The sequence below is a fragment of the Danio rerio genome, chromosome 25, assembly GCF_049306965.1.
Source record: "Danio rerio strain Tuebingen ecotype United States chromosome 25, GRCz12tu, whole genome shotgun sequence".
Classification (NCBI taxonomy): domain Eukaryota; kingdom Metazoa; phylum Chordata; class Actinopteri; order Cypriniformes; family Danionidae; genus Danio; species Danio rerio.
Window position 1 is genome coordinate 31,497,501 of NC_133200.1, and position 13,998 is coordinate 31,511,498.

Genomic DNA, 13,998 nt, shown 5'->3' on the forward strand with positions numbered 1-13,998 from the left:
GTAGATTATAATCAGCATTAGGGTACAGGCTAAGATCGGGGCTGGCGGCTGTGGGTCAGAGTCCAAAGGCATGCAAGGGTCTGGGCAGGCGGCCAGAGAATCAAGGTCGAGAAACAGTGCGGGTTGGCAACAGGAGAACAATCAGGATGCAGGGAACAACGCTCAGAAATGTCTGCTGGGCAAAACAAGACATCGCACTGAGAAGAGGGTGAATGCTGCTTAAATGTGTGAGTGTGGATGCGGATCAGGTGCAGGGTAATCAGCGTGAGGTACAGGGAATTCGGGGATGGAGTTCTTAAAATGCCGGTGATAGTGACCTCTGCTGGTCAGTGAGGGGAATTGCTGGGAACGAGCCGGTGACAATAGGCAGGACGTGAAAATGATGCCTGTGCCAGGCTGCAACAAGCAAAAAACACTTGTGTTGTACATGGCATAGTGCTGCATTGTGCCTGTTTTATGATAGAGCCTGTTGTATCCAAGATGATTAAACTAAGGATTTGATATATTTGTCCATTTCATGAAATGCATATTTATGGTTTGGGTTATTTTGACGATAAAGGGTTTTTGGTTAGATGATTTGAATTTGTTATCATCATATATTTGGAGGACAATATTTGGTCAAGATACAACTATTTAAAATCTTGAATCTGGAAAAAAAAAATCATATTTTGAAAAAACTGCCTTTAAATTTCGATAAATAAACTTCTTAGCTATACAGATCACTAATCAAAAATATAAGGTCACACTTCATTTTGATGGTCCGTTTGTTGAGTTTAAGTTACATTGAATCTTCATGCCAACTAATTCTCATTCGATTATAAATAGACTGTTAGGTTGGGGTTAGGGTTATAGTGTAAGTTGACATGTACTTGCAAAGTTTCTTATAAACTTATAATCGACAGGTAAATGTCTGATGAAGGAGCAGTTTTAGCAGACATTAAGCAGACAGTCTACTAATACTCAAACAGACCATCAAAATAAAGTGTTACCAAATATTTTAATAGATTTATGGAAGGAAATTTACAACTTGTCTTCAGGATCTTTCATAATATTCCAATGATTTTGGCATGAAAGAAAATGTATCATTTCGACTCATATAATATATTTTTGGCTATTATTTCAAATATAACCGTTAGTAATTAGGACTGGTTTTGTGGTCCACATTTATAACTAAATACCTTAAAATATAATTTATTGGCCTTGCTTTATTATAACTATATCTGTTATACTGATGAATCAAACAGACATTGTTTCTACTCACTACTTATGCAAGACTATAATAATCAAAATTAATTCTACCAAAAATTATATATACTGTAGATTTTCCATAAAACAGTCAATGTATTTTGTAAACAAACTATCAAGGGTTAAAATACTCAAAATGAAAAAAATTCTTAGTTATCTTATTCTGGTTTATAAATGGGGTAAAATAGAAACACACCTGTCCAATTGGGCTGGAATTATGCAGTTCTCCTTTGGTGCAGGACATGGAGCGGCTCATCAAGCGTGTCACTCTCAACTCCTGCCCTGCTGGCCTCGTCTTCACCCCAGGACCCTGGATCAGAGGAACACTGGAGCACCTGGCAGGTCAAATAAAATTATATTTACTTATTTTGAATTTACTCATCTGAAATTATATCAAACTGTTTCATTATTCACCCAAAAAAAAAATTATCAGTTAATTTACTCACTCTCTGGCCCTACAAGATGTGAGGGATTTTTTTTTTTTGTAAATATACATTTTTCAAACGTAACTATTTTATACGCTTGCTCTGTTCACTCATGGAGCGTTGCATAAGTTGGTATCAGTGTATCAGTGCTAAGCTGGGCTACCTGTGAACTGGACCAATCCCATCGCATCTTTTTCAGGCTATGTCACCTTTGATTGTACTTGTGCTTATTCACATTACTAACACATACCTTTACTCTGGTACATTTTTTGTTGCATTTGATTACTGTACTGCTTAAAAAACAACCTCAAGCCCAGCTTTCCTTGTCGATTACAGACCAACATCCCTCCTGTTATTTATATAAAAAACACTAGAACGTGTTGCCCTCGAACAAGTCTCTGTCTATCTAAACCTCCTGGACACTAACCAGCCTTGTCTCAAAATTGTGCACTCCACTGAGACTCCCTTGTTCTCAGTTGCAAGCTCTGAGACTCCAAAAACATCCAAATCCTCACTTCTCATATCCATCTGGATTTGTCTGCTACATTTAATACAGTGAACCACCAAAATCTCTTGGCAACTGTTAAGACAATGAGCATCTCATGAACCGCCCTCCAGTGGGTCAGCTCTTACCTCTCAGATAGCTCTTTCAGGCTCTCTTGGAGGAATGAACTATCAAAGAAGCACCATCTTGAACTGGGGTGTCTCAAGGCTCTCGTCATGGACCGCTTCTTTTCTCTACTTACATGACATCACTTCGGTCCGTCATTAAGAACCATATATCTTATTCCATGTGGATAATCTGATGATCACTGCCCGGATATCAGCATATCTGAAATATATTTCCTGCTGGATGAAGGACCCCCACCTTCAACTCAGTCACTTCAAAACTGAACTGCTGGTAATCCAGCCCAATGTTTATTCACAAATTCAACATACAACTGGTCACTTCGGCAATAACTCCTTCCAGTACAGTCAGAAACCTAGGAAATGTTCTTGATGACCAGCTGAAATTTATAGACCACATTCATGCAATTTCCCATTCATGTAGATTTGCTCTAAACATCAGAAAAGTTGGACCTTTCTTATCAGAACATCCTGCTCAACTGCTTGTCCAAGCTCTTGTCCAGTCCATGCTGGACTATTGCAATGCTCTATTTGCTAGCCTTCAAACAAACACCATCAGGCTTCTGCAGCTGATCCAGAATAGTCCAAGATCAGTCTTTAAGAAACTAAAAGAGTCCATGTCACACCTTGATTCTTTAAGCTACACTAGCTTCCAATCACCGCTCTTCTCAAATTCAAGGTGCTATTACTTTACTACAAAACAACTGCATCCAGAAAGGGCACAAAATCCATCACAAGGACATTCACCTTTGATGTTTGATCCTGGTGCAATGACTGTTAAACTCTGCGCACTTCGCAGCTGAGTCTCTGACCATTTTCAAGAAACAACCAAAAACTGATCTGTTTCATCAATACTTAGTCACTGAATTGTCCAACAACAGTCTTGCACAGACTGCCCATTTCACTTAAAAAGGAGCTTGATGTACCATCAGGAGAAAGGAATGCTAATTAAATAATGTCTCTATGTAAATAGTCTCAAAGTGGTAAATAGCAACTCACCTGCATTTTTGAATAATTAAAGACCAAGGCTTCAGCTAGAAAACAACTCTCTGCATTTCTCAATCAGAGCAATCTCGTAGACACTAACAGTCTGGTCTCAAAATCTGGCATGCATCTGAGACTGCCCTGTTTTCAGTTGTGTAAGCTCTAAGGCTTAATAAACATCCACATCCTCACAGCTCATATCATGCAGGATGTATCTGCTGCGTTTGATACAGTGAACCACCAAAATCTTTTGGCAACTCTCAAGACAATGGGCATCTCAGGAACCACAGTCCAGTGGTTCAGCTCTTCCCTTACAGAAAGGTCTTACAGGGCCTCTTGAAGGAGTAGCACCATCTTGCAACTGGGGTGCCTCAAGGCTCTGTTCTTGGACAGCTTCTCTTCTCCATTTACTGTACATGGCATTACTTGGGTTTGACATTCAGAACTCTACCTATCATTCCAATCCGGACAATCCGATGATCACTGCCCAGATATCAGCATATCTGAAATATATTTCCTGCTTGACGAAAGACCACCACCTTCAACTCAATCTCTTCAAAACTGCTGGTAATTCCGGCCAGCCCACTGTTTATCCACAACTTCACTCGACAGCTAGGCACCTCAACAATAACTCCTTCCAGGACAGTCAGGAACCTAGAAGATGTTCTTGATGACTAGCTGAAATTTACAGACCTCATCACTGCAATTTCCTGTTCATGTAGATTTGCTCTTACATCCTAACATCCTGCTCAACTGCTTTTCCAAGCTCTTATCCTGTCCATGATGGACTATTGCAATGCTCTTCCAACAAACACCATCAGGCCTCTGGAGCTGATCCAGAATAGTCCGAGATTGGTCTTCAATGAACCAAAAGTGTCTATGTCACACCTTGATTCTTCAGTCTGCACTGGCTTCCAATCACCTCCTCTAATTAAATTCAAGGCACTGTCTCTTTCTTTCAAAACAACTGCTGGCTCTGCACCCATTTACTTTAGACTTATTTGCCTGGCAGGGCCCTGCACTCAGCTACCGAACATTGCTTGGTGGTAGCATTCCAAAAGGACACAAAATCCATCACAAGGACATTCACCTTTAACTTTCCATCCTGGTAGAATGACTTGTCAAACTCTACACATTTTTCAGTCTTTGACCATTTACAAGAAACATCTAAAGACCTGTTTCATCAATACTTAGCCACCGAATTGTCCAACAACAGTTTTGTGATTCTAAGTGTGCTCCACACAGGTAAGGGGGGTTGATGTTCCGTTTATTGCACAGACTGACCATTTCACTTAAAACGAACTTGATGTATCATCAGGAGATAGGAATGCTAATTTATTATGCTTCTAAAAATACTCTTAAAATGGTAGGTAGCAATTGACCTGCATTTTATGAATAATTAAGGACCAAGGCTTCAGCTAGAAACTTTGTAGTTTTACTGGGGAAGAAGTTACCTATTTTGGTTGGCCTGAAGGTAAGTAAATAAATAACAAATTGTACTTTTTTTTGAGTGAACTATATGTTTATAATTATTTTTATGATATTTGACATTTTCATATTTATATGTTTAAGATCTTACTTGGTTATTGGTGAGAAAATGCTTAGTCCTGCTCTGAACTTCTTGATGGTTCCTCCAGCTTTGAACCAGCTGTGTCTTTTCCTCTGTTGTGCATTCAGGAACTCGTTGCTGAGATTTTTCCATTGATTAGCTATAAACGTGCTGAGAATTCTGCAAGAAACATCAATATTTGTTGGTGTAATCATTACCAGGCCACCAGACCATACATGCAACACAGAACAAAAAGACTGTAAACCTTTTAAGCTGTACCCCAAGGCAGAAACCGTCTTTACAGGTTGGCTGGAACACGTCCACAGTGGGTTCTGAAAGAGATGAAAAGATGCTATTAGAGGAGTCAGTTCCTGTCTTTTATACCTAGAATAATCGTATATTAGTCACCTGGTCCATCCAGATACTGGGAAAGGGAGAAACGAAGGCGTAAAACAATTGGCTCTGTCCTGTTGACCTTCCATGCTGATGCAACTTCCTCCTGCAGAATGCAAGCCCACATAGAAGATATATGTGACAAACTAGGATAGCGTTTTCTAAACTGATGTTGTAAATCATAGGTCTCAAACTCAATTCCTGGAGGACTGCAGCTCTGTACAGTTTTGTTCCAACCTTTTCAAACACAGCTCATTCAAATAATCAGTGTTCAAAAGAATCTTGAACACCTTCATTAGATGGATCAGCTGTGCGTGATCAGGGTTGGAGCAAAACTGTGCAGAGCTGTAGCCCTCCAGGAATTGAGTTTGAGACCTATGTTGTAAATCAAGTTGCATTCAGGTAAAAATATTAAGCATTTGAGGATCTCTTACATCCAGGAAGCTGACGTTAATGTGTAAGTCAATGTCGACATCATCAATGGTTTCATATTCCCTAAAACAGACAATAATGCCACAGTTAAAATAATTTTTTTGGGACAAATGTTTTATGGTGAAGACAAACCAGTGTCAAAATGACTGAACTTCTGTGATATCGATTTCAGATTTTCATGGAGCTTAAAGGAGTCTTGTGGTTTAAGATTTACCTAACAGAAACAGCACTTTCAGAATAGATGTCTCTCACTGCACCGACATCAATGTCCAGCTGTGGGTGTCGACTCAGGTCAGTCACATAATGACACTGCAAGTAAATATGTACAGTTTTAAGATTATTCTACAGTTTTGGGAAAATTTCGTGTTTTTTTTTCTTTTGCAATTAATTTTCTTCAGAAATATGTCAATGTATCCACTAGGGATGCAACAATACAGTTAGCCCACGGTTCAATACATACCTCTGTTTTTTAACACGGTTTTCGGTTCGGTTCAGTTCTCATGGCTTGACAAGTTTTTTTTTTTTTTTAATTCTATAGGCAATAGGAACAGTAAGAGGTTAAGGGGAAAAAATAAAAAACAATTTATTGCAATACTCATTTTGTTTTATTTAAAAGCCAATAAAAGTAGAGTAGTTCCTAGTGTATTGGATAAAAAAAAATTAACACTGAAATCTCACAGCTGCTGGTAGCCCATGTACAAACTGGGAAACACTTAAAATCCTACACTTTGAAAATAAACATACATGTGAAGTTAATGAAGATAAATTGGCCATTTTAAATAAACATATTTGTAAACATAAATAAACCATCTTAATTATCTCGGTGCTGGAAAAAATGCGAGACTGTAATCCAGGGCTATTTAATTGGTGGCCCACGGGCGAACCCTGTCCCCCAAGGCAATTTGTTCTGGACCTCCAAATAGTGTGACCAAGACATAAAAATAAATTTAGTTCAGTCGAAAAACGGCCGCTATAGCTATGAAGTGACGGTCATCTGTTCAATTTAGTATGAGCTGCAGAGGCTGCGCAGAGTGGTGCGGACAGCCGAAAACATTTGGAAATGTTTTGTAGAAAACGCCTTTTTTACAATGCACTGTAATCATTAGTAGGGATGCAACGATTAGCTGATTTCACTATTAACTGCGCTTTAATTCGTCAAAGTTAATTAATCGTAAAGGCTTTTCTAAGTCGCATTTCTGTTGCACGGAAAAGTTAAGACAAGTTGTTAACTGTGCACAAGTTTAACATTCCAAGTATGTACACCGAGGCCAATACGCACTCACACTGGATTAACTATAGCACCGGCCGTTCCCATATTACGTCTTTTCCGCTTGCAAGTTTGTTATTTCTAATGTAAAAATGACAATATGCGTGCACAAGCGGAGCAACGCGCTTGCCTCTGTCCGGGCGCATGCAGTAGAAAACACCTTACCATGAGAGCTGTGCATGTCTTTCAGTGCAATGTCAAACGCCCCCTAACTTTAGAGCATAGTGATTGGATATTTACTTGCAGGGAGGAGTTTCCTCATCTCAGCTCATGGACTCAGGCACACACAGTCAATTCGGGAAGATATAAAACGCACATAAATTATTTATACGCAAAACCGAGAAAACCCCAATGCACAAGCGTGTATTGAACCGTGGAGGTCGTACCGAACGGTTCAATATTATATTGAGAACCGTGGCATCCCTAGTATTTGCAAACTTCCTACGATCTTACAATATCTTGTCCATCTTTTGTTTTAGTTAGCTTGCAATTGATTTGCACCGGTCCATGTGAGATTAAATCCATTCAAATAATGAATCAAACATACAGTATGTTGGGTGAAAGAGTATGATTTATTGTTATTACTGTTTACCACATAGAGCCAATTCTTGAATAAGAACTGTTCTTACTATCCTGTGTCCACTGATGAAGATAATTAGATAAAATGTATATACATACAGTAAGTTAACAATGCATCCAGTTTACTATGTTGATGCTTTAACATTTGAAAAAAGAAAACTATAATTCTGATTATGCCTTTAAACGGTATATTTACATAAATATGTGAAAATGTCTAAAATCACCTTAAAGCTGATTTATGAGGAAAAAGTCCCGTCCTTAGTGATCATGCAGAGAATATCACATGAAAAAACATAATTCATTACTCGCTGTGCGTATACAGAACCTAAATATAGAGTGTTTTCACTTATGCCTTGATTCTGACAGCATGGATTGCATGGTAACCTACTGATGTTCTGCTTATACTGTCTAAACCAAGGGAAAAATGTATTTACGCTGCTAAAACATATATAGGACTTAATTAGCAGGAAACTGTAAAATTATTTGACAAAGTCAATTTAATAGTCTCTATTCTGCTGTCCATTTTCTTTCTTCAGTATTCTGAAGTTAATTTTTGGGTCTGGCAGGCCAAAACATGACAATAATTTTTATATTATTATATCAAGTAATTAGCTAAATATGCAAGTTACGTTCAGTTCAGTGGCATTGTTTACATTCTGCTCCACAACATGGCCGATTGATGATGTGTTGTGAAAACACTCTATGGGCCCTATCATACAACCGGCGCACAAAATGTGCTTGGTGCGTTTTTTTTGTTAGTTTTCAAACCAGCACAGCCCTAATTTTCATGTTTTCCATGCTGTTTAAATAGCAAAGCTATTTGTGCCACTTTGTGGACTCATGGGTGTGCTTGTCTATAAAGGAGGTTTGTTAAGTCGCATTGTTTGGGGTGTTGCTATTTTGAGAATCTGAAATAGACTGCGCCATTGACCAACTAAAAGCTGGTCCAGCGCAGAGCCTGTCGGGTTTTGAAGACGTATGCGTCGCCATATGGGGCATAAAAATAGGAGGTGTGTTCAGATATAACTCAGTTTTCTGGCCACACTTTGTAATAATGTTCATTTATTCGTTAGCTGGACATTAGAACTGAATTTAGAAATAGTTTTAAATCACATCTTTGTGCTTAACAAACTAAACCTCTTCAGAGGACTGAGTTTCCACCATTTCCTTATCCACGAAAGTTAAGGAGTAAAGAGTAAAAGTAAAGTAAAGAGAAAGTAACGAGGTTGAATGGAGGAGGCTTGTTCTTTATCCTCGCACTGCAGATGGTCTGTTTAACTGTTTTCTCACAAGTGAAGCATTCAGTTTTTCAACCTAAAAAGACTGTCATGTAAATAGCAAATGCGCCATGGTATTACACAACTGACTCTTAAAGGGAATGGGAGAAGAGACTCTGATTGGTTTATTGCACGTTATACTCAAAACACACCCATAACTCATTAAGAGAATAAGCACAACCCTGTTAGACCATACGCCAGGGTGCAAACTGCATTTCTCTGTCCTTAAAATAGCAAAAGTGGATTCTGACATGTCCATCATGCACTTTAGACTAGATCATTAAAATTGAGCCCTGTATGCTTTACATACAGCATATGTAGGTTTTTTATTGGCATAAGTGGTTCCATGTAGAACATCAACAAATTTCCAAAAATTAAAAAAAAAAAATCATATTTTTTAAGAACTTTTCCCTCGAAGGTTCTCTGGGAACCAAAAAACATTCATTTATAGCATTGCTGTGGAAAAAAAAAATTTGTTTTTTCCTGGTACCTTTATTTTTAAGAGTTTGCCTGTAATGTAGTTAACTAGTTCAACAGGGAAAACATCCTTCCCCTTGTAATATCAAAACAGTGTTTAATTATTTAAAATGACAACTAGCACTTATGTTAAACTGATGAAATTTATAAACAAACCAATAATTTTGCCTAATTTTAGTAACTCAACCAAGTGAAAACAATATGCAGAATGATTCGTTTATTGTTTTATTCATTAGGCCAGGACAGATATTCCTTGTGTTAGCAAGAAATCTAAAGCAAGTTCAGATAATCTGAAAACAAACTGAAGCCATCTGCTTCTCCTCATACTAGGGAGTCACCTTTAAACCTAAACTAATCTCCTAAAAACCTCACAATGCACTTTGGTAACCCCAATATAATCCACAGTTAGCTGTTGTGATATAGACAGAAATATGAAATCATAGCTAAACTATGTATAACTATATTAATAAAATACAAAAACAATGCGTTGTTGCTAATTTAGCAGATTTAGCTCGTTTTCCCAGTAGATTATTTCTCAGTATGCTTACCTGGGCACCATAGAAGAAATCTTCACCATCACTGTCACCATCCGAGTCCTCATCACTCCAGAATTGCTCGCCGATGCTCTGAAAAGTAGCATAGTGTCATTCACAGCTAATTTCCCCAGTGATGCGCTAATTCATGACCCATCCCCCATTCATTAGACACTGAATAGCCCTTATCAGTCGGTCTGTAATCTACTCAACAAGGTGACTGTGTCAGTGGGGCAACCTACATCTTAGATCATCGGCTCGGTCTGTGCGTCCAGCAACCTTATTAGCTTACAGTGCATAAATGATAATAGTTAGCATGTGTGGTTCTTCCTACCATGCTGTTCATAGATGCTGCCCTAGGGAGTTTCCTTTGCCACATTCATCCATTCCAGCTAAACGTGGTTTGGCTAGGTAAGGACTTGTTTGGGACGTCGGTACAGGCTGAACAAAGACTGTGCTCATTTCCTTGGGTCCATTAGCAAAGTCATGTCCATGGCAACCTGTGACAACACAATGCAAGAGAGGCAATCAGTTAAACCTCCATTTGGAGTTCATTTTTGTCACTAGATATGAACTAGCGCATGTGTCGCACATTACAAAACACTTCAAAATTGCATGTATTACTTGATGTGGTAATTTAAATTATAATTTAAATAGCCATTATATATTTTTCTCTATATTAAATACAATAAGAATGATGTATGTATGGTCTGATTTAAATGTGAGCACTGTCCACTGTTCCAGTCATAATATTGCTTGCTAATAATCCTGTACACCTGTTGGATGTTCTGATGTTTTCCTTAAACAATAAATGACCAACAGAATCAATATTTATAATAAAATAATAATAACTTAGAATAAAATTTAACATGCACAAGAATCCATTAAATATTAAACCACCTACATTACATTTGCATTAGTTCTGCACTGTACAAGAAAAATCTAGTCTTACCTCTTGAAGACAAGGCTGCTGCTTTAGGTACCTATAGCATAACCTTAAAAAAACATCCCAAAATTCTCAATGTCTGCAAGCGTATACGTATAAAGTGATTCGGCTGATACAATGGATCTTAATTAGAAATGTGAGCCTCTATTGTTTAGCCGTCACTGGTTCTCGACTGGCTCCTCTCAAGGGCTGCTTTTCTGTCTGCTTTCTCCCTGACAACACACGACAGCTCGGGCATGCTCAGTGCGTGCCGTCCGGGTCATGAGACCGGCAGCTGACAGCCTGTGTGTTAGTAGCAGGAGGGGAGGAGGGGGTGAGCAGAAAAGACATGCCTGGTAGATCATGGAGTGGAAGATCAAATGCGACCCCCTGTGTGTGACTGACCTGATATTTTCATCTCTTAAAACATGCTGGGATGTACACATGCCTGACTGTGTGGGTGTGGGCGTTTAACAAAGGGCAGATCTGCTGTTGCTCTATTCTATTCTGTTCTGTTAGTTCTATTCTATTATGAGTTATTTTTATATTGTATATTCTGTTATAGTTTTTTTTTTGTATTTATCTATGCAGTTTCCTTTATTTATTTATTTACTTATTTTTTCAGTTTTTTTATTCTATTCTGTTCTGAGTTGTTTTTATATTCTAAATTTTAATTTTTTGAATTTATCTATGATGTGTTGAGTTCTAGTCTATTATGGTGTGTCAAGTTATTTTATGTTGTGTGTTTGTGTGTGGCTTATGTGTTTAACAAGGGGTGGATCTGTGTCTCTGCTTCTATTCTATTCTATTCTATTCTATTCTATTCTAAATTTCATCATTTTTGTATTTATCTATGCAGTTTCCTTTATTTATTTACTTTTTTCAGTTTTTTTTCTGTTCTATTCTATTCTGAGTTGTTTTTATATTTTAAATTTTAATATTTTGAATTTATCTATGATGTGTTGAGTTCTAGTCTTCTATTTCTATTTAGTTCTATTATGGTGTGTCAAGTTATATTATATTGTGTGTTTGTGTGTGGATTATGTGTTTAACAAGGGGTGGATCTGTTTCTCTGCTCTATTCTATTCTATTCTATTCTAAATTTCATCATTTTTGTATTTATCTATGGAGTGTTAAGTTCCAGTCTTGTATTTCTATTCATTTCTATTCAGTTCTATTATGGTGTGTCAAGTTATATTATGTGGTGTGTTTGTGTGTATTATGTGTTTAACAAGGTGTGGACCTGTTTCTCTGCTCTATTCTATTCTATTCTATTCTATTCTATTCTATTCTATTATATTCTATTCTATTCTATTCTATTCTATTCTAAATTTCATCATTTTTGTATTTATCTAAGGAGTGTTGAGTTCTAGTCTTGTATTTTAATTAATTTCTATTCAGTTTTATTATGGTGTGTGAGTGTTATTTGTTTAATAAAGAGTGAATCTCTATTCTAATCTATTATATTGTATTGTATTCTACTGTGTTGTATTCTATTCTATTGAGTTGTTTTATGTTAAAAATGTTATTGTTTTGTGTTTATTTAACGAGTGTTGAGTTCTAGTCTTGTATTTCTATTTAGTTCTATTAAGTTTTATTATGTTGTGTCTGGGTTATGTGTTTAACAGAGGTCGGATCTGCTTCTCTGCTCTATTTTATTCTATTCTATTCTATTCTATTTTATTCTATTCTATTGAGTTGTTTTATATTCTAAATTTGGTAATTTTTGTATTTATCTAAGGAGGATGAGTTCTAGTCTTGTATTTCTATTCATTTCTATTAAGTTCTATTATGTTGTTTGAGTGTTACTTGTTTAATAAAATTGTGAATCTGTTGTTCTATTCAGTTCTATTGTATTGAGTTGTTGTTATAAATTGTATCTTTTTTATTTATCTATAGAGTGTTGAGTTCTAGTCTTATATTTTATATTATTTATATATTATATTTCTAATATAATATATTATAATTTTTAATAAAGGGTGAATCTCTATTCTAATCTATTGTATTGTTTTCTACTGTATTGTATTCTATTGAGTTGTTTTATATTCTACATTTTATTTGTTTTTGTATTTATAAGGAGTGTTGAGTTCTTGTCTTGTATTTCTATTTAGTTCTATTAAGTTATATTATGTTGTGTCTGGGTTATGTGTTTAACAAAGGGTGAATCTGTTTCTCTCTTCTTCTCTTCTCTTCTCTTCTCTTGAGTTGTTTTATATTCTAAATTACATAAATTTTGTATTTATCTAAAGAGTGTTGAGTTCTAGTCTTGTTTTTTATTCATTTCTATTCAGTTGTATTATGGTGTGTGAGCGTTGTTTGTTGAATAAAGGGTGAATCTGTTGCTTTATTCTAATCTATTTTATTGTATTGTATTATATTCTATTCTACTGAGTTGTTTTATATTCTAAATGTTATTGTTTTGTATTTATCTAAGAAGGGTTAAGTTCTAGTCATACTTATTTCTATTGAGTTGTATTATGTTGTTTCAAGTTTGTGTTTAACAAAGTACATTTTTGCTCTGCTTTATTCTATTCTATTCTGAATTGTTTTTATATTCAAAATTTTATTATTTTGTATTTATCTAAGGAGTGTTGAGTTCTAGCCTTATATTTCTATTTAGTTATGTTAAGTTCTATTATGTTGTGTCTGGGTTATGTTTTTAACAATGGGTGGATCTGCTTCTCTAGTCTTGTATTTCTATTTATTTCTTTATTTCTATTCTATTCTATTCTATTCTATTCTATTCTATTCTATTCTATTCTATTGAGTTATATATTCCATTCGTTTTCAATTCAATTCAAATTAAATTCTGTGTCAACTTTAATTTGGTGCATTTTCTAAAAAAATCTTTTTAAGACACTGGTCACATTCTGTTCCTCATTACTTCTATTCCATTCTATTATGTTCCTTTTTAATGTTTTGATTTCTAATTCTATTTTATTCTGTTCTATTTTAGTCATGTTCTATTCTATTATTGAGTTCTGTTGTATTTACATCTGTTCAGTTTTGTATCATACATATACCTGGCGCAATAAGGCTCAAGATGTGTTTGGCGCGATTGCTATTTTCAGACCAGTGCATACCCAGTTTTCACATTTTGCGCAACATTGTTTATATAGCAAATCCATTTGACCGATTTGTTTGCTGGGCTTTTGTATGATGGGTAGAATGGAAGTGTGTTAAGGCACATTGTTGGTGCGTTGCTATTTTGAGGATCTAAACTAGAGTGTGCGATTGACCAACTGTAAGCAGGTCTAAAGTCCAGTGTTGGTTGTGCACCTTAAA

The 13,998-nt window shown here is 36.2% G+C and overlaps 1 protein-coding gene across 8 annotated transcripts in view; it reads right to left on the reverse strand.

Moving 5' to 3' along the window:
* Positions 1–13,998, reverse strand: part of parp6b (poly (ADP-ribose) polymerase family, member 6b) — a 57,247-nt gene that overhangs the window by 20,731 nt on the left and 22,518 nt on the right. For 2 of the 8 annotated variants that reach the window (XM_073943271.1, XM_073943269.1), the window contains exons 1-10: positions 10,741–10,954; positions 10,123–10,288; positions 9,804–9,881; positions 6,116–6,187; positions 5,870–5,964; positions 5,658–5,718; positions 5,239–5,329; positions 5,096–5,162; positions 4,861–5,010; positions 1,442–1,580 (exon numbers count right to left, since the gene is read on the reverse strand). In XM_073943271.1, coding sequence (XP_073799372.1) covers positions 1,442–1,501 — 60 coding nt within the window. In that variant the 5' untranslated portion in view covers positions 1,502–1,580; positions 4,861–5,010; positions 5,096–5,162; ... (5 more) ...; positions 10,123–10,288; positions 10,741–10,954. Of the gene's footprint in view, positions 1–1,441; positions 1,581–4,860; positions 5,011–5,095; positions 5,163–5,238; positions 5,433–5,598; positions 5,719–5,869; positions 5,965–6,115; positions 6,188–9,803; positions 9,882–10,122; positions 10,289–10,740; positions 10,955–13,998 lie in introns of those variants that run through there. The other 6 variants (XM_017354270.3, XM_009298101.4, XM_073943267.1 and 3 more) reach the window with 4 other exon arrangements.